We start from the raw sequence: 20,659 nt of genomic DNA on the forward strand, positions 1-20,659 counted from the left end.
ATCATAGCTAGGCGCTACAAAATATCTACAGAAGCCTGGCAAAAATATGATTGATCGCTTTTTGGCTATTTATACAGTATTGTGGTGGATCAAGATCAATTAAAATCTGCGAGAGGGTGAGGCTGCTCTAACCAACGTGCTAAAGAACCATACGGTCTTCCACAACCTAAGGTCTACAGTCTGAATTTAATTTGGTGATTAGACTTTTCTCGATGGGGAGGGGCATGTTACTGTCTCTCTTTGTCCGCCATTTTGGCTCTAATTTCTCCTTCTCCGTATAGAAGACAATGCTTCGAATTTGAGCCAGAATGGATGTAGTTTCATAACCATCATATTTCGACTTGTCTAGCACAACAAATGAGCACCAGGGGGCGGTGGGTGGTGAAACTTTCGAGCAGACAAAGATGGCGGTACGGAAGAAAGACGGCGGCCCGAATGTAAAATATTTCGAGGCGTCTGATACCGTCTCGCAGTTCGACAATGTCCGGGTCTGGCTGGGCAAGAATTATAAAAAGGTACCATTCGATTTTTTTGTAACCAGCAGGTTAGAGTCAGTGAGGTATTAGTGCAGTAAGGGCTCGATGCGGGTAGAGAGGGGAGGGCAGAAAAGGAGATGGAGAGAAATCCAGCTGTTTAAACCACAGTCTGACGCGCCTCGAACAATAGAAGATGCTGGACGCGCGTCTTGAGAAAACCCGTAAGATACACCTAAAAATTCGGATTTACCTTCAATATTTGATGCCGTTCACACCTTTACAGTCGTTACATCGTGTCTCGTGGGTTTTTACAAATGGCCTTGAAGAATGGTTTTGTCTTTTATCCAGGGAAAGGCTAGCTCTCTTGACGAGGTTGCGGCATTGGCAGCTCGCGTGCAGCGCAAGTGCGCGCATCCAGATGTGCGGCTCCATGCTTGTCGCGCGCGTGTGTAAAGTAGCAGAAGGTGTTAAATGCGTAGCCTGTTTCGGTTGCAACGATTTAACCTTTAAAATGACTTTGTTCATGTTACAATGCAAGGACGTGCCGGGTCAGTAAAAAGTCTAATCCGTTTTTCCTTAATAAAACACTAACTTAAATCATACAGTATTGTGTATGAATTAAATTGTCATTTGTTTTTAGTTACTTACTTTATTTTAAATCAGATAAACGTTGCAATACAATGAACTGATTTCTGACAGTTTCATTGTAGAAAATAACACCATTAAAATGAACCTAATAATAATATATATTTCCTTAAATAATGAAATGAACAGGGTTTGAAATTAACTTTTTCACTCACCAGCCAATTTGGCTACTAAATTTTTAAGTTACTGGCCATTCAGAACTTCTACTAGCCAAAAGAAGTAAGAAAACAACAATTGACTGTGTTAATAATGATTAACCATGTCACTATGTCATCTTTATTTATAAACATTTTATTATTATTTATTATAAAATCTGAATTGCATATATTCCAACAAAATTCTGTCATCCTGCCATCTTCTCCCTTCCTCTTTCACCCTTGTCCTTTTCACCAAAACTTTTTTTACGTAAGCAAATCAACATAGTACAATAAACATCAAATAAAGCATCAAATAAATTCCATTACGTATTTATATACTAAATAGAATTTCTATTTAATCTTAACACTGTACCAGCTCTGTCTTTTTTACTGGACTTTGTTCTTGTCTGTACTACATGAAGCAGAATAATTAAAGTTTTTTATACTGTTCTTTAACCTTGTTTTAATTAGCACATCAGCGGTCATCAAGTGTCCCAATGTAGCCTATAGTGAGCCAGTGTCTTACTAGTGCCTGACCAATAATGCTGTATTTAGTGTACCATGATGACTCGCGATTTGAGTTTTTGCGCTAAAACTGTGCTTTACCAAGAAATTAACAATTGATCATAATTTATAAAAAGTAACCCGCCAATTTAAAACTCCCAATTGGTACAATTATCAGTGTTTTCTTGAAAATTAAATGTATATATGTATGTCCCTTTCATGATGATGTCTTCGTAACAACTCTAAAATCTCTCTTTGCCTGTCTCCAGTATATTCAGGCAGAGCCCCCCACCAATAAGTCTTTGTCAAGCCTGGTGGTTCAACTGCTTCAGTTTCAAGAGGAAGTGTTCGGCCGGCATGTCAGCAACCCACCCCTTACAAAACTACCGGTAATCACACAAGCCCTCTTTTATATGAGCATTGAAAAAGTCATCCATTAGGAAAACACAATCTTATATCACCAAAGCACCACTGTATATGTGTAATGTCCTCTCTTCTCAACCTTAGATAAAGTGTTTTCTGGATTTCAAATCTGGAGGAGCTTTGTGTCATATTCTAGCTGCTGCCTACAAGTTCAAGAGTGATCAAGGATGGTAATATCTCTCTTTCTTTCCTTTTACTTTACACATGTTGTCTCCAGAAAGTATTCAGACTCTTAAAATATTTCATATTTAGTGTCTTTTATTTAAGAGCAGTTTAATTTAAGAACAGTTATAAAACTGTGTATTTTATTAAATATTATCAATTAGATTTGTAGTAGTCATCATTTTGTATCTGGCAAGGTTTACAACCCTTAAAATCAATGTAAATGATAAATCTTGTCTGCCTAAAATCATATCTCCTGTAGGATTTACTTGCATTTTTTTCCATTCAGGCTGTCCTACATGGCAACAAACTTTCAATTATTGCTATTGACAAGTAACTCTGACAATATAAATCCTGTTGTAGTCATAATTAATAAATTAAAACCATTTAATTACTGAAAAGTAAATTTAAAATTTAAAAGGGTAAGATTACAGTATGTTATACCATCAATGTGCCTTTATTTATTTTTCATTATTTGAGGAGCTCACCAAAAGTGAGATAATGATATTAACAAAATGCTCTCGGCACGTATTATACGCTCATCAAATACTTTCGGACAACTTTGGAACACAGTTTAAGATGTTTTATATTTAGTCCGAGAGTTTGTTGACCCTTTATTGAAAATTATGTATAGTACACTGTCCATGTCCAGAAAGGTAATAAAAACATCATCAAAGTAGTCCATGTGACATCAGTGGGTCAGTTAGAATGTGTTGAAGCATTGAAAATACATTTTGGTCCAAAAATAACAAAAATTACGACTTTGTTCAGCATTGTCTTTTCTTTCGGCTGACGTACGACGCGGCTGACGTGTTATCTGGTGCGCCCCAGCTGGGGTTTTTTTTGGGGGGGGGGCGCCCGGGCTTCATTTACAGTCTGAGGTAGACGCATGCTGTCAGTTTGAAAAAAACATGTCTGAGGATAACACGTCAGCCGCATAACTGCAATCACGTGACTTTGGCCTCACGCATGCGCTTCACAACAGACTCAGAAGAAAAGACAATGCTGAATAGAGTCTTAATTTTTGTTTTTTTTGGAACAAGGTGTGTTTTCGATGCTTCAACAAATTCTAACTGACCCACTGATGTCACGTGGACTGCTTTGGTGATGTTTTTGTTGCCTTTCTGGACATGGACAGTGTGCCGTGCGTAGATGTTCAGTGAAGGGTCGGCAAGCTCTCGGACTAAGTGTAGAGCATCTTAAACTGTGTTTCAAAGATGAACGGAGGTCATAATAAATAATGACATTATTTTCATTTTTGGGTGAACTATTCCAACCCATCCTCACCCCATGTCGTCAATATTTGACGACACTTGACCATTCGTCAATATGTGACGGGGAGGGTATACCTTTCGCGTAATTTTTTGACGAACTGGGGACTTCAATACTATTACGTCCGTTGCATTCTCTTTCCTATTTTCTTACCATTTTCGCGTCGGTTTAGGGTTAGATTTACATAATGACATCCCTACCCAAACCTAACTCTAACCCCAACGCCAGGTGACAACTTTCGTACCTAACTGTAACCCCAATGCCAGGTGACAACTGTTTAATTTCGCGTACACTGTTTAATTTTGCGTAATCACATATTGACGAATGGTCAAGTGTCGTCAAATATTGACGACATGGGGTGAGGATGTGTTGACTATTCCTTTAATCCCAGCCTCAGGCCATTCAGAAATACCAGTTTGTTGACAAAATCTATTAAGAATCTGATAAAAATGCTGGTTTACAAGAAAACATGTCAGACGTACTTAGCGGGTTTACTAGTGAACTTGTCAAAGTAGCTTCATTCGTGGCATTTGATGTTATGACACACTGTGAAATTGAGAAACTCGTGTTTCGCCTCCGTTGTAGTGTGAATTGGTCCTTATGCTCCTGAATAAATTTTTCATGGCATTCACTTTGAGTGTATTTGAAAAGTGCTGCATCTTCAGAATAATGGTAAAGGATTGTCCATGTCTGATGTTTTAATCCTCAATAGCTGTCCATCTGTTGATTTTTCATTGTGGTCTCTCTCAGGAGGAGATTTGACTTCCAGAACCCTTCAAGGATGGACCGCAATGTTGAAATGTTTCTAACTATAGAAAAATCGCTAGTACAGGTGTGCACAAAATAAACACACACACCCACATAGTATGAATGTATGAGGTATGAAACATTGAGTAATGCAGATGTGCTCTTTCTTTGTGTAGAATAACTGTTTATCCCGACCTGTGATTTACCTGAGTTCAGACATAGAGCCAAAGCTACTGGGAAAGCTGAAGGACATTATCAAAAGACACCAGGTATCTTCACAACAAAATTGCTTTAAACAGTCATAGCTATTAGTTCTTGGTGCAAATGGCATTTAATTTCAGCTGGGCGATAGAAGTAAAAAATTGTATGCCAGTATCTACACTGAATATGTGCTCTAAAATAATTTAAAAAGATAAACAATTGGCCATTATTAAAACATACTGAAATACAAACTGGCTTTGCTTTTGAAGAAAAAAAAACAGAAGAACTGGTTCAGTAGAAAAATGGCCACAATAAAAGCGTGTCGCAAATGTGCACTGGGTGTTGTATTTAATATTGATATTGATGAATAAAATCATTGCAAACACAATATTCAGTATATCACCCAACCCTACATATAATTTGATATTATCTAGTTTATATAGATTTATGTTTGTGTGTAGGGGTCTGTGACTGAGGATAAACCATCCAGTTCGCATGTAGTGGTGCCTATTCCTGCTAGTCTGGAGGACGGTATGTTTTGTTGTTTATTGTTTACAGCAATCAGATATTATTTGTACACATATGCTTTCACTTTTTAATCTTTTTAACAGATGCATTAAGTGACTTTTTCATCCAATGTTTTTCACCATATTGTGATGCGCATGTGTGTGCTTTTCAGAGGAATGGGTCCGCCCTGTTATGAAAAGAGACAAACAGATGCTGCTGCACTGGGGTTACTGGCCGGACAGGTGCGTGTGCGCACACACATAAGCACACACGTCAGGTTTGTATATGCATTATGTATTAATATACTGTGTTTGTGATGCAGTTACGATACATGGATTTCAGCCAATGAGGTGGAAGCTGCAGTGGAGGATCCGCCCACAGCTGAGAAACCCAGGAAGGTTAGGAACCCCCTCCCTTACCTTTCTCCATCTGTCTCACGTTCCTTTTACCTCTCTTTTGCTTTGTCTCTTTTGTTTGTCGCACACATGCTTTCTTCATTCTCTTTTATGTTTACTTACGCAGATGCTGTTCTACACATTTCTATTACGGTACATTAATTTGGCATAGTTAATCTCTTGACTACAGATGGGTGCCTGTGTTTTTGTAGGTTCATGCAAAGTGGATTCTCGACCTGGATCAGTTTAACGAGTGGATGAACGAAGAAGACTATGAGGTGGGAGAGGGAGGACCGAGGAGGAAGAGGATTTCAGCAAAGACCCTCACGGATGAAGTGAGCACTCCGGATGAAAGGAGGGACAAAAAGCCAAGCAGTGCCAAAAAGAGAAAACGCTCCCCTTCTCCATCTCCAACCCCTCCCCTGCAGGAAAACAAAAAGAAAAACACAAAAAAGGGGTATTTTTATTTCCTTTATACATAAATTGATACATTTTCTTGATAAAAAGTGTTAGTAGAATAGTGTTAAAAAAATAACTATTCAATATAAATTTAATAAAAATACAAATTACTTTGTAATTTGTGAAACAAAATGTATGTTTTGTTTTAAGTTATTTTGTTTTTATTTTGCAAAATTAAAAATTTTAATGCATAATGCAAAAATAATGCATACCCATGGAAAATTTCTCAACCAATCAGTGTAAAGCATTCAACAGCCCGGTAGTATAATATAGCACATACAACACAAAAGGCACCATTTCCTGAAAATGAAGCTAATTCAAAATAAAAGATCTAGTAAGTTATAACAGATGCAAGTGGTCTATACACTTTGTGTCTCCTTTACTGACCCTGAAACTGTGCTTGTGTTCTCCAGGCCCACTACTCCCTACACTAAGTCCAAACGAGGGCAGAGAGAGGAAGAACCGGAAGATCTGACAAAAGAACTAGATGAACCTTCACCTGTACCTGCAGTGGAGGAAGCCACACTACCTAAAACAGGTACATACACACACCTGACCTGTTGTAATCTACCAATTCAGACAAGATTGTGTGTAATCATGAAATTTGTGTGTGTGTAGTGACTAAAAAGGACTCAGATTCTACTCCAGTCAAAGGAGGGACAATGACGGACCTGGGTATGTATCTATGGATTAGTGTGTGTCTAAAGCTAGAAGTATTGTCTCGTTTTTATACATACGGAGAGTCTGCGTACCTTGTACGCGTAGGTCGCTTATACATCTACAGGATAATGTAGTGTAGCCCCAACCCTGTATCATGAAATTATGTACCTATAGTCACGTAAATGTTTGACTTTTTTCCATGACACTGTCACGTTTTTCCGTGTTTCACGCATTTCTGTTTATGTGTCACTGTCACGTAGTGGTTACTCAACTGCTTTTTCCTATTTTCGAACCATTGACGCTTTGGTTTAGGGTTAGATTTGGTGTTCGCGTTAGGATGTCACTTTAAGTATTGGTTTATACTATTTTTTCTGATTTATTTTTTATATTTTCTGATTTTTAAACTTTGGGTAAGGATGTCATTTTATGTCAATCTAACACTAAACCTAAGCGACGATGGTAAGAAAATAGGACAAAACAGTTGAGTAGCCAATACGTGACAGTGACACGTAAACAGAAATGCGTGATACGTACATGTTTAAACGCGGAAAAACATGACAGTGTCACGGAAAAGAGTAAAAAATGTATGTGACTATAGGTATGTAACATCATGATACTGGATTGGTAGCCCAGGAGATGCATTGCATTTTGTCGCAACACACGTGTCGAACGTCTGTGTACAGCTACGAGTCAAATAAACAATGCTTTGCAAGGCTTTGCGTTTGACTGTGTGTGTACATTCGTGAACACTGATTATACTCCGAGCTTAACACACCTAATGCTCCGACTAAAATTAAGGTGAAGTGTGCAATGTTAGTGATAATACTGGCTCCAAAAATAATGTTTGTGCTATTGTTTAGACAAGATAGTCAATTCTAGATTGGGTTACAATTTATTTACAGTGTCCTTTTTCAGTGTAGTGAAACATTTAAATACTGAGTAATAATTATTAACAACATGTAACGTTAAGGTTTGTTTTAGCTGCCTGTTATTATGCATAATATAAGGGATAGTTCACAAAAAAAAAGAAAATTCTGTCATCATTTTCTGACCTGTATAAACCTGTATAAATGTTTTTATACTGATTACCTTTCTATTAAAATAACTTTTAACTCATCCCAGTTAAATTTGTCCTTTCCTTTGCAATCACACCTAGATGAGCAAGAGGATGAATCAATGGAAACCGTAGGAAAGGTATGGCTGCAATTATATGAACCACATTTCAAATCTTTCTAGAAAATTCACTTACACATTTTTGTATCTTTATTTCTGCCGAAGGTCTGAGACCAATAGTGTGGAAAATGCTTCAAATTCGCTGATAAATCTTTTTGGTAACATTTTACTTGAAGGGGTGTTCATAAGACGGACATGACACCTTCATAATCATGACATGACACGTGTCATGAACATGAAGGAGATTTTATGCATGTTTATGACAACTGTCATTAAGTGTCATTTGTTCAATTATGTCATTTTTAATGCAAAGATGACATTGTTTAAGATGTCTTTGTTATGACAACATAACTGACCACCTTTTACCATTGATATAAGTTAATTTGTCATTAACATGTCATTAAGTGTTAATACTCTGTCAAATAGTTATATAACAGTGTCATAAATATTTTTCTTGACCTCAACTACAGTGGTACAAATATAATGTCTCATTAAAATGTCATTAAGTGTAAATACTCTTTCAAATAATTTTATAACAGCCTCATGAATATTCTTCAGTTCATAATGTTTTTTTTTTTTTAAGTTTCTTCATGTGCTTAAGAAATAAAATCAATCATCCAATAATAATAATAATAATAATTAAAATTGATACAATTATATTTTATTGCATTTGGAGATAGATTCACCTAAAATGAAATGAAAACAGTACAATAATGGGTTAACCCATGCAATGTTGGGTTCATATCGCTGGAAAAACAGTTAATTACATTAAATTAATCAATTAAATGTTTTGTTAGTTTTTTGTCAGAACATTTCAGAACTTTCTGTCTGAGTAAGAACAAGTTCTGTTAGTTGTCAGATTTTTTATGTATTGTGCACATACATAAAGTTAAGTATAATATTTTGGCGTGTCTGTTGCATTTTGTTAAGGTATTTAAAATTATTTGACATAGTATTAGCATTACTTAATGTAATGTTAACTCATAAAGCTATGTAGTTTCTTAAGTTTGATAATTATTCTGCTATCTCATGTTATGACAGATTTATGTCAAGTTATGATGTATTGGTTTATGTCAAGTTGTCTTAACAAAGACAATTCAAACAATGTAATCTTTAAATTAAAAATGACATTATGGAACAAATGACACTTAATGAATGTTGTCATAAAATCTCCTTAATCTTAATGACACGTGTTATGTCATGATTATGAAGGTGTCATGTCAGTCTTATAAACACCCCTTCAAGTAAAGTGTTACCAATTTTTTATGTACTTCTTTTTATTATAAGCTATGTTAGCCGCACAACAATATGAGAATACAGTTGAATTGTGTGTTTATGTGTGTGTTTATAGGAGGAAGAAGAGGGTTCCCCCAGTGTGAAGGGAGAGCCGGTAAAGGGTTCGGACCTCCATGAGGATAATGTCACTGAACAGACCCATCATATCATTATACCGAGTTATGCTGCTTGGTTCGATTACAACAGGTAGACTTCACTAATGTCAAAATAGATCCATGCAATATCTATGACATATTTCTCCATATTGTTTAAAGATTTAATGCCACTAACCTGACTACCATGTTACATACTTTTAAAATCGAGTGAATTTTAACATCATATTCATAATAATATCTCTCTCTGTTTTGTAGCGTTCATGCCATAGAGCGCAGAGCACTGCCTGAGTTTTTTAATGGGAAGAACAAATCCAAAACTCCTGAAATGTAAGTAAACTTTACCATCTCTTTTGGTGATCACTATGTGCCGCCTCTGTCCTGTCCATGTTTTCACTCTTCTGCTATGTTACAGTTATCTGGCTTACCGTAACTTCATGATCGACACATATCGGCTGAACCCACAGGAGTATTTGACATCCACGGCTTGCCGTAGGAACCTTGCCGGAGATGTTTGTGCCATTATGAGGTCTGGAGAGTGTTATTTTGTGTACACTCTATTATATTTGTCGCATTGTTTCTGATTGTGATGATGTGTTTGTGTGAACAGGGTTCATGCGTTTTTGGAACAGTGGGGATTGATTAACTATCAGGTGGATTCAGAGAGTCGTCCGACTCCCATGGGACCTCCACCCACCTCGCACTTTCATGTGCTGGCTGACACTCCTTCAAGTCTTGTCCCACTACAGCCTAAAGCATCACAGGTACAGAGACAGTCATACATAATATATTATGCCGCCCGCCTATATAGAAAGCATTTTTGGGCATCATAGGCAAACCAAATGTTTGGAGATGTCATAATGTCTATTTTACCCAAAAATGTTGTCTAGGTTAGAAACATAACATAACATAAAAACAACATTGAAACCTGTTTGAAAGGGCAAACTGCTGGCATGTATCTATAAAGGGGCTAGTTTAAAAAATTAAACATTTTGTTATGGAGTTTATTCTATGGAAAAAAAAATTTCTGTGCTTCCTTCAGACTTCAACTTCACAACAGATGCTGTCATTCCCAGAAAAAGTGAAGGACAAACCGACCGACCTGCAAAACTTTGGACTGAGGACAGACATGTACAGCAAAAAGTCTGGCTCGGCTAAAGTAAGAGCACCCACATGTATGAGAGTGTGTGACATTTCGAAATATGCTGTATGGAGATGATGTTGGGAATATTGAGCTGTGAGACAGATTTAGGATCTTATTCTGTCATTCCACAGAATAAAAATGCAGCCAGTGCCACTCGAGAATGGACGGACCAGGAGACCCTACTGCTGCTGGAGGTATACAGCATTTTTATTTTATTTTAAAAAATATATGAAGAGTTTGGTTCCAAAACGCAATAAATCCATTTTGACTAATTTCTGTAAAAATGTGTTTTCTATACCAAGAAAGTGAAAAGATAAAAAGCACTATTTTCTGATAGAAACTTTCACATAGCATCTTTAGGTTATAATAGCTTTAAAAATTCAAATCCATAATTTAATATTCAAAGATTTATAAAAAAATGACTAAGATGAAATTAAAAAATGAACATTACAAATTTTATATTAGGATACAGAATATGCTATTTGGTATGTCCTTTTTTACTAACAGCATATTATGGACTTTACAAGTTTGTGCAAAACCTTTTTTATGTTATTATAATATTTCCAAAGGACATTTAATGTGCTTGAGTAAAAGGAAATGTTCCATTGATGTTGATTTATTTACGGTAGGAAATTTACTAAATATCTTCATGGAACATAATGTTTACATAATATCTTTATCATTTTTGGGCTAAAAGAAAAATAATTTTGACCCATACAGTGTATTTTTGCTACTTAAAACTAGATTTGTGGTCCAGATTTACATTTATTTCAATCTTTGATATGCAATAGCATAAAACTTTTTTGAATCTTTTTTGAAAATTGTAATTGAAAATGTAATCTCCTGGTTCACAGGGTCTGGAGATGTGTAAGGACGATTGGAATAAAGTATCCGAGCATGTAGGCAGCCGTACGCAGGACGAGTGCATCCTCCATTTCCTACGTCTCCCGATTGAAGACCCGTACCTGGAGGATAGCTCCGCCTCCATGGGCCCACTAGCCTATCAGCCGATCCCATTCAGTCAAGCTGGAAATCCTGTCATGAGCACGGTGGCATTTCTGGCTTCTGTGGTTGACCCTCGAGTGGCCTCCGCCGCAGCTAAATCTGCCCTTGGTGAGAAGTTAAGCAATTATAGGAATTGGTCATCCAAAAATAAAGCTTTTGTCATCTACTCATTCAATATCATTTCATACACGTATTATTCATTGTAATTTGAGGATATGTTTTTCTTACAATTTTCATGAATTAAAAAAATCATAAAACAGGATCTATTAAAGTAGCACATATGGCTCATTTGTTATTTTGGTAATTATTATATGTGACCCAGTCAAATTTCTGGAGCAGTCGGGTCAACAAGGTAGTGTAAACATCACATTTTTCCTCTTGCTTCTCAGAGGAGTTCTCTCGTATGAAGGAGGAGGTGCCAGCCGCGTTGGTGGAGGCTCATGTGCGTCGGGTGGAGGAGGCGGCCAGAAACAGTGGCAGGCCGGACCCTCTCTATGGCCTGGAGGGGAGCGGCATCGCTGGCACGGGCCTTGAGGATTCAGACAAACCCGGTAATGCACCCATACAAGCATTGTCACTTTGATGGACAAGTACTTAAAGGATTAGTACATTTTCTTAAAAAAAATCCAGATAATTCAGTCGAGAAGAAATTATGTTGTTTGAGGAGAACATTCCAGGATTGTTCTCATTTTAATGGACTTTAATGGACCCCAACATGTTTTAATGCAGTTTAAAATTGCAGTTTCAACAGAGTTTCAAAGGACTCTAAACGATCCCAAAGAGGCATAAGTGTCTTATCTAGCGAAACTATTGTCATTTTTGACAAGAAAAAAAAAATACACTTTTAGACTGCAACTTCTCGTCTTGCACTAGCAGTGTGACGCGCCAGCGCAACCTCATGTAATTGTGTAATGCCATGGAAAGATCACGTGTTACATATATGAAATGCACATTTGCGGACCATTTTAAACAATTAATTGACACAAAGACATTAATTAGTATCATTCGACATACAACAACGTCTGAACGGTCCTCTTTCTCCACACTTGTAAACACTGGGGCGTAGTTTTGCATTCGACATCCGTGACCTCTTGACGTGATGACGTATTGCTTGAGGTCGCGATGACGCGTCACAGGACCGAACATAGACGAGAAGTTGTGGTTCAATTTTTTATTTTTCTTGTCAAAAACGACAACCGTCTCGCCAGACAAGACCCTTATGCCTCTTTGGGATCGTTTAGAGTCCTTTGAAATTGCAATTTTTAGCTGCATTAAAAGTGTTACGTGTTGGGGTCCATTAAAGTCCATTAAAATGAGAAAAATCCTGAAATGTTTTCCTCAAAAAACATAATTTCTTCTTGACTGAACAAAGAAAGATATCAACATTTTGGATGACATGGTGGTGAATGAATTATATGGATTTTTATTTTTTAAAGGACAAGTTCGATATTTTACACTTAAAGCCCTGTTTTCAGATTGTTTATGATGAAATAGAACGGTTTTGATTGAAATTTGGACATATGATGCTGTCCCGTTATTTTTCGGGTGTTTGTTGTTTCACCTCCCACCTCTACAATGTGTGTATAGGTGCACTGGAACAATCCTTCTTAAAATGCATTAAACTTTTGTTTACAAAGACGTGAAACTCACAGAGTGTCATAAGAAAATTGACTAATCCTTTAAATAAACAAAATGTCTTCTAAATGATTAAATGTAAAAAAATATTTCAGCTGAGGAGAGCAGTGAGGAGACCAAGAGCAGCGATGGCCAATTCAGCCAGGAAAAGAGGGACAATAAGGTAACTGTATAAAAACAACTTAAACTATTTCAGCTTAAAGTAATACATTTTTTACATATCCATAATATTGATGTGCTTTATTCCTGTTTTTATTCAATAAGGAGACCAAAGACGGAGCCAGTGAAGAAGAGGAGAAACAAGGAGAGAACGGCAAGAAAGAGGAAGAAAGAGCAAGAGAAGCAGAACCAGAGAGAGAAACAGAGAAGACAGATACAGAAATGGGTGGGTACTGTATATACACAAAGTTCAAACCATACAATCCAATATCGTACCAATACACTTGAACTTCTAGCAGATGGCGAGAAGGAGAAAGAGCGGAAGGAGGCAACGGAGGAGGGTCAGAGGGACGCAGAGAGCGAGGTGGAGAAGAAAGCGAAGGTGGAGAGGGATGTAGGAGAAGGAAACCTGGCCACCGCTGCCGCTTCTGCACTTGCTGCTGCAGCTGTGAAAGCAAAAGTGAGTGACTTGAGTGACATCACAGTGGACAAACCGATGTTTTACAAACAACACTGAATGCTGTCTTCTCCGATTTCCTTTATTTCAGCACCTGGCTGCAGTGGAAGAGAGGAAGATCAAATCTCTGGTGGCTCTGCTGGTAGAAACTCAGATGAAGAAACTGGAGATCAAACTTAGACACTTTGAAGAGTTGGAGACCATCATGGACCGAGAGAGAGAGGCGGTAAGGCATCATGGGTATTAGTGGGCCTTGGATATGTTACTTAAAGGGGACATTTCACAAGAATTTTTTAAGATGTAAAATATATCTTTGGTGTCTCCATAGTACGTATGTGAAGTTTTAGCTCAAAATACCATATGGGTCATTTATTATAGCATGTTAAAATTGCGAAAATGTGCGGTTTTGGGTGTGTTCTTTTAAATGCAAATGAGCTGATCTCTGCACTAAATGGCAGTGTCGTGGTTCGATAGTGCAGATTAATTAAGGGGTGGTATTATCCCCTTCTGACATCACAGAGGGAGCCAGATTTCAATGACTTATTTTTTCACATGCTTGCAGAGAATGGTTTACCAAAACCAAGTTACTGGGTTGATCTTTTTCACATTTTCTAGGTTAATAAAAGCACTGGGGACCCAGCTGTAGCACTTAAACATGGAAAAAGTCAGATTTTTATGATATGTCCCCTTTAAATAACTTACCCTCATTTTAAATCATTTTTGTATGATTTTGTCTTTCATTAAACATATGTTTAACATGTGTAAGAGTTCAGACAACTTGTGCACAATATAAGTATTATAATAAGAATAAAAAACGTTGTTATACTCCGATCTTTGTATTTCTGATTAATCTGTTTCGCTTTAATTACATTTCGGCATTTAGTATATGTTTTATATCCCAAGCAACTTACAAAAGTGAGAAAAAACATAGCGAACCGTCTTACAGGGTTCCCACGCGTCCTTGAAATCCTTGAAAGTTTGTGAATCTGGGGAAAAATTCAAGGCCCTGGGAAGTTTTTGCAAATATACATACATAGATACAGGTCATTAAAAGTGCTTGAATCTATTTTATGCAAAAAAATTCTGGAAAAAAATCCATATTATTTTCTGTGTAATGTAGGATAATATCATAAAAATTCTAGACTTTTTAAGCACACGTGCTAAACTGTTCGCTTTAAATGCTTATATCTTCTGTATGCGAATGTTGATTCTTACCAAAATGCTTTTTTCCGTACTTTTTTTTGACACATGAAAACGTTTTGGGTTACATATGTAACTGTTGTTCCCTGAGAAGGGAATGAGACGCTGCGTCTCCCTTGCCATACTTTTCTGCGTCCCTGTAACGCCGTCTTTGGCAATATTTTAGATAGCGATATACTTCCTGGCTCCCGCGTCATCCTGTCTTTGTCGTTAAGCCTCACCATTGGTTGAATTTGATATACACATTCAGATGCACTTACCCCTGGAGGCGTCCCCAAAGTCTCACCGCAGTGATGCAGCGCGAGTTCCCTCGAAAGGGAACTGTAACAATGTATCCTAAAATGTAACACGATGTAACCTTGCTCTCACTTGAAATGTATCCCCACATTTAGTCCTTGAATTTGAGGGTATTGTACCTGGAAAGTCCTTGAAAGGTCCTTGAATTTGAAGTTAACCAAGGTGTGGGAACCCTGGTCTTAGGAAAGCAACAGTACTAGAGTTTAGGCATTTAGTAGAGTTACTTTCAGCATATACTGTATAAGCCTATATGCTTTTTGTTTTTATAGTTGGAGTATCAGAGGCAGCAGCTTCTCGCTGATCGTCAGTCCTTTCATATGGAGCAGCTAAAGTATGCGGAGATGAGAGCCCGACAGCAACACTTCCAGCAGATCCAACACCAGCATCACAGTAACCAGCCTGGCAATCAGCCAGCGGCTCCATCTGTGACCCACCAGCCTGTCCCCAACGCCTCGGCTCCACCCCCAACACCAAGCCCCGCCTCAGCGACAGCCGCTAATGCTCACGAAGCTCCGCCTCCAGTGGCTTCTCACAGTTCACCCCCCACCAACGCACAGGCTGGAGCAGCACACGGTAAAAGCACATTACATCATAAAATACAAGACTTTGTCAATTACAATTAGTCAAAGAAGGCCAAGAATTGTAAGAAAAAAAGGCTAAGAAATAAATACACATGGCCCACGTAGAAGCAGTGTTGGGCAGTAGCTTCACTACAAGAAGCGAAGCTAGTAGTTTAACTACATTTTTTAGTAGCTTGGTAGTAGCTTAGCTGCTTTCTAAATCAAACAGCTTTTCAGTAGCTAAGCTCTTTTTTTGACCAAGTAGTGCGGTAGCTACAACACAAGCTACAATTTTCCAAACATTTCTGAAGTCGTCCTGAATTTGAGAATAAGCGCGTCATTTTGAATCAACACGGGACGTCGTTTGTCCCGTATTTTCAAATTGTGCAGCCTTCATTCATACAAAACATTAGCACTCGCATTCTGTGAAGACTCGTGCTCTACCTCTAACTGGGTTATGTCACTGCCATCATCATTTGATTAGTTGTTTAATACAGTCAGGATCAGGTCGGGCCAATCAGGGTGAAAAGGAGGGCGGGTCTCGTTACTGTGTCTGGAGTCGATTTTAAACAATGGCAGAAAAAGCTCCAGATCCGCGTACACCTCCGAAAGTTTCAGAGCTGAAAGTACCGAAAAGATTCAACTGCACTATTTGTCGTCGAGTAACAGTTACTGTCTGTGTAATGTTAACATACGTAAACCAAGCCAAGCTAATCTAAAAATATGTAATAAATATTACTATTGAAACTATTAATAGAATGTGTTTTGGCGGGCACCTCATAGACTCTGTGCGGGCTACCTGCTGCCCGTGGGCACCATGTTGGAGACCCCTGTGTTAATATATGTCAGGGCAAGGTGTTTTTAAATTAAGGCAGCTCAAACATGGATTTTATTCTGGGAGTAGAATGTGACCTGTCCAGGAAACCGCCCCATACAATATATCAGAAAACTGAGAACTGATGAAAAATGGACAGATACATTTTATGTACCCATAAAAGAAAATTACCAAATTTTCTGATAAAAAATTATTTAAGGTGTAATAATAATAATAAAAAGAAAGTAATAATAATAATAATAAAAATAATAATAAAAATAGGTAATAATAATCAAAAAATACTGCTGATAAAAACTTTAAAATTGAAAAATAAAATGTTTTTGTAGTCAAACATGCAAATAGGCAATATTCTTGCAATATTTACTTAAAATCTCAGGGGGTACTTTAACTCCATCGGTGCCAGCATTTTTTTTAAAAGTTGCCAGTCAGTGCTGGCATTTTTCTTGATTTTCACAAAAGTTTAATGCCTTGCAGAAAATTTTCTTCTTTAAATATATAAACATACAATATATCAAATGAAAGAACAGACCCTCTGCTTTCAAAAAAACAAACATTTCATGCTACCTCCATTAGTTCTCTTTTTAACACCTCTCAAATATGGGTAGGTTTCTTCTTGAGCAAAAAGCTTAGATAATTGCATTTTTGTGAAGGACTTTTGATGGAGATCAGATTCAAACCGACCATCAAAACATACACGGACATGCAGCTGCTTGCCTTAGGGCCATACTTCCAGGTTTTATAATAGCGGTATTGCGGAAAGCCGGAAATACTCGTCATTGGCAGGAAAGCGTTTTCTCTTAATTGACGAGATAACTCGTCAATGGCGATGAAAGAGTTAAGTAAATAATTTATGTCAAGGGGGTTCGCCTGACAAACTCCTGCCTTACAAAAACTTTTTTTCATGTTTTCTTCTTATATGCTTGTTATTAGGAAATTAATAATGTATTATTAAAATTTGAAATTATTCATGCACTTGATTCTCATTGTCAGATTAATGTCAGTTATTTTCTACACCTTTATTGTCTATTTAATATTTTTTAAAGAATTTAAAGGACAAGTTCGGTATTTTACACTTAAAGTCCTGTTTTTAGATTGTTTATGATGAAAAAGAATGGTTTTGACTGAAATTCGGACATATGATGCTGGCCCGGGAATTTTCGGGTGTTTGTGGTATCACCTCCCAACTCTACAATGGCTGCATAGGTGCACTGGAACAATCCTTCTTAAAATGCATTAAACTTTCGTTTACAAAGACGTGAAACTCACCGAGTGGTCAGGGGTGTTCACTGATATGCTCACACAAAAATTGCTGCAAAAGATGCTTTACAACAGGTTTTATCGTAGTTTTTGTCCAACTCCATTGACTTGTATTAGATGTGCTGTGAGGTATGGTATTACTCTGCGCCGGGAACTTTGTTTGTATTCTTGCAATTGGCAAAGGTGGATTATTGGCACCAACTGGGCTGGAGTGTCTATTATTCAAGCTCTCAGCGGAAGAAATTACGGGTGTGAGGCGTTTGGAAAAATAGGTCCACAAGTTTACAACGAATGGTAAAACACCTGTTGGAAAGCATCTTTTGCAGTGATTTCTGTGCGAGCACACCAGCGAACACCCCCGACCACTCGATGAATTTCATGTCTTTGTAAAAGAAAGTTTAATGCATTTTAAGAAGGATTGTTCCAGTGCACCTATACACCCATTGTAGAGGTGGAGGGTGATACAAAAGAAACCGAAAATTCTCGGGACAGCATCACACGTCCAAATTTCCGTCAAAACCGTTCCATTTCATCACAAACAATCTGAAAACAGGGCTTCAAGTGCAAAACACAGAACCCGTCCCCAAAATTGATCACGTCTCTATGTGTTTTTCGATTTGGATCGACAGCGTAAACGCATTCAGTTGCTTAAATTTGTATTCTGTTTGCATTTTCTTTTAGATTCCAGTACTCCATTAACAGGGGATCCTCTCTATCCAAACGCCCCCGTTGCCCCAACGCAGTAAAGAGAGGGAGCATGAGATTTGGAAAAAGTGGAACCTTTAAGATAGAAGAAATAGAAATGAAGGGAGCGAATCTTTTGTTTTTGTCACTTTCATCATTTTTGGAACAAATTACATACATGAATTTCGCCAGCATCCAGAACACGACAGGATTTGAAAAAAATTGATAAAGCCAAACACTGACCTTGAAACCCTGAAACTAAAAGATAAAAAATGACCTTCGGTTTTGACATTTGGTTAACGCCCAACAAAAGCACTCCTGACCCTCAACTCTGCATCCAAGTACCCGAAACAAAGTTTAGCCTTGAAAACACTATATATCAATTTCCAGTAATGTCATAAGACCTACAGCAAAACTACAGGATCCAGAATTCATCACCTATACTGGGATCCAGCGAAGGCAGTCCAAACGCACCTTGATCTAGGTACTTAGATGGAAAAGTAAACCGAGAAATTGCACTTTTTGAATGTTTCTCTAATCTTACTTATTGGAGGGTTGAAGCATCAAGTCAAATTAGCTTTGACTTAATGTTTTCTTTTATCGACGTTTTTTTTATCACTAAAGATTTGTATTTGTTTTCATAGAAGCACTCAGTTTGAAAAGTCCGAAGAGAAACTTGACTTTGACTTTGTAATTGTTACTGTACGTGCGTGCGTGCGTGAATGTTGGTTTTGCTCATGGGAAAATGTGAAAGCTTCAGTGGTTTGGCCTGTTTTTGTATGTAATATTAGATTTTAGCATGAAAAAGAGGGCAGCAAGTTAGTATTTGTTTAACAACGTACTGTAAACCTGAAAATCACGTCATCAATAATTGATGTTTGCATGTTGTTTTTTGGGTATGTGTGCAGATATACACATCATCCAACACAAAATATCGTAGTGTTGCTTTACTTTTTTTGTTTTACAGGTAGTGTTGTTCTCCATCTCATTGCTATGCTTATGAGAATACATAATAGTGGGAGCGCATTAATAATCGACAGATACAGAATAATGCTGGGAATCATAACCAGGACAACAAAGGCACGATTTTAAACAGATGTTTAAAAAAACTAAAATCATTTTTTTTTTAAATACAATTCTTATCATTTCAGTGAGATAACATTTGCATATTTCAATAACCAGTATTCATAGTTAGTAGAGAATATGTTGTGTATGTATGAGTGTTTCTGTGTCAGGCCAAACCCAGAGAAAGTATTCGCCAAATGAAGGAAAATCTTTTTAATGGCAACTACCTGATTAGTCGAGAAGGGATTTTAAAGTTACATTTGCAGCTGTGGTAAATGTGTCTCATATGTCTTCATATTGTAACCGTCCTATTTTTGTATTTTTATATGTTTCTTTACACTATTATGAATGCTGTTATCTTAAAAACATGACTCTGTAATGTTTCTTTCTCTTTCTTATATGTTGATGTGAAGGTCACTCGCTTTATACAGAGAGGCTGGACTTTTGTGTGTGTGTGTGTGTGGTGTGCATGCACTCGATGGTTCGCCACACATTACTTTGAATTGACATTCATTCACCATGTTTCCATACTACAAATGTCAGTACTAGTGATGGAATTAGTAAGCTATTATCAGATTTAACACATAAACACTCCTGCTGTGATATTACTTGCGGTTTACATCATCACACATGTGAATGCACAAGTATGCACCAACATGCAGTATTACCGACGAAGGATTTACAGATTTGCACGCATCTAACCAGTGTTGAAAATGTCGATCGGTTTGCTCGGCTCTACGGCCCGTCTTTTACATTGTAGTCGTAAGGTAGCTGTCGTTTTTTATTTTTACATTTTGTTTATACTTCTTTTTAATGGTGACTCAGAAACTGGTAACCATTGTGTGTGAATGTTAGACGACATTCGATTTGTATTTTGTGGAGAGGTAGCAGGCGCAGACAAGCACCTGTTTACTCAAATGTTTGACTAAGAATGGATCGGTTTTGGTTTAAAAAATACTGAAGGTTCTGCACAATAAAAGACATCATCAGTGACATGAGTTTGTTATTTTAATGTATAGTTCACACAAAAATTAAAAAATCTGTCATTTAATCATCCTCTTGTCTTTTAAAAACGGTATTTGTATCCATGTAACACAAAATAAGATATTTTGAGAAATGTCTCGGTTGTTTCGTGTCCATACAAAGGAAGTTGCTGGGGACCAAGGTTGTGTATCAAAGCTAATTTTTTGTTTTTGTCCAAAAAAAAGTCAG

General features: G+C 37.3%; 1 protein-coding gene across 3 annotated transcripts; it reads left to right on the forward strand.

Annotated features, from left to right (window-relative positions):
* The first annotated feature begins 356 nt into the window (after positions 1-356).
* Positions 357-20,440, forward strand: smarcc2 (SWI/SNF related BAF chromatin remodeling complex subunit C2). 3 transcript variants are annotated; one of them, XM_073870341.1, is made up of 26 exons: positions 357-515; positions 2,032-2,151; positions 2,270-2,355; positions 4,370-4,451; positions 4,543-4,635; positions 5,029-5,098; positions 5,247-5,316; positions 5,397-5,472; positions 5,682-5,926; positions 6,342-6,466; positions 6,547-6,603; positions 7,745-7,782; positions 9,113-9,243; positions 9,408-9,479; positions 9,565-9,678; positions 9,760-9,913; positions 10,192-10,308; positions 10,425-10,487; positions 11,148-11,406; positions 11,688-11,849; positions 13,029-13,096; positions 13,198-13,318; positions 13,389-13,552; positions 13,641-13,775; positions 15,316-15,619; positions 18,380-20,440. In XM_073870341.1, the coding sequence occupies exons 1-26, from the start codon at positions 405-407 to the stop codon at positions 18,442-18,444; spliced, it is 3,102 nt and encodes a 1,033-aa protein (XP_073726442.1). In that variant the 5' UTR covers positions 357-404; the 3' UTR covers positions 18,445-20,440. The 3 variants fall into 3 exon arrangements, with proteins under 3 accessions (XP_073726442.1, XP_055069544.2, XP_073726443.1); XM_055213569.2 differs by having other exon boundaries at positions 13,392-13,552; XM_073870342.1 differs by lacking the exon at positions 357-515 and adding an exon at positions 581-697.
* The last annotated feature ends 219 nt before the right edge of the window (positions 20,441-20,659 follow it).

This window comes from Misgurnus anguillicaudatus, chromosome 8 (genome assembly GCF_027580225.2).
Source record: "Misgurnus anguillicaudatus chromosome 8, ASM2758022v2, whole genome shotgun sequence".
NCBI classification, from domain to species: domain Eukaryota; kingdom Metazoa; phylum Chordata; class Actinopteri; order Cypriniformes; family Cobitidae; genus Misgurnus; species Misgurnus anguillicaudatus.

Bases quoted from the DNA above. Each gene is read 5' to 3' on its own strand.
- smarcc2 (XM_073870341.1), top strand. From the start codon at position 405: ATGGCGGTACGGAAGAAAGACGGCGGCCCGAATGTAAAATATTTCGAG. The intron at 9,244-9,407 runs GTAGACTTCACT...TCTGTTTTGTAG, and splicing joins GCTTGGTTCGATTACAACAG to CGTTCATGCCATAGAGCGCA. The intron at 15,620-18,379 runs GTAAAAGCACAT...ATTTTCTTTTAG, and splicing joins ACAGGCTGGAGCAGCACACG to ATTCCAGTACTCCATTAACA.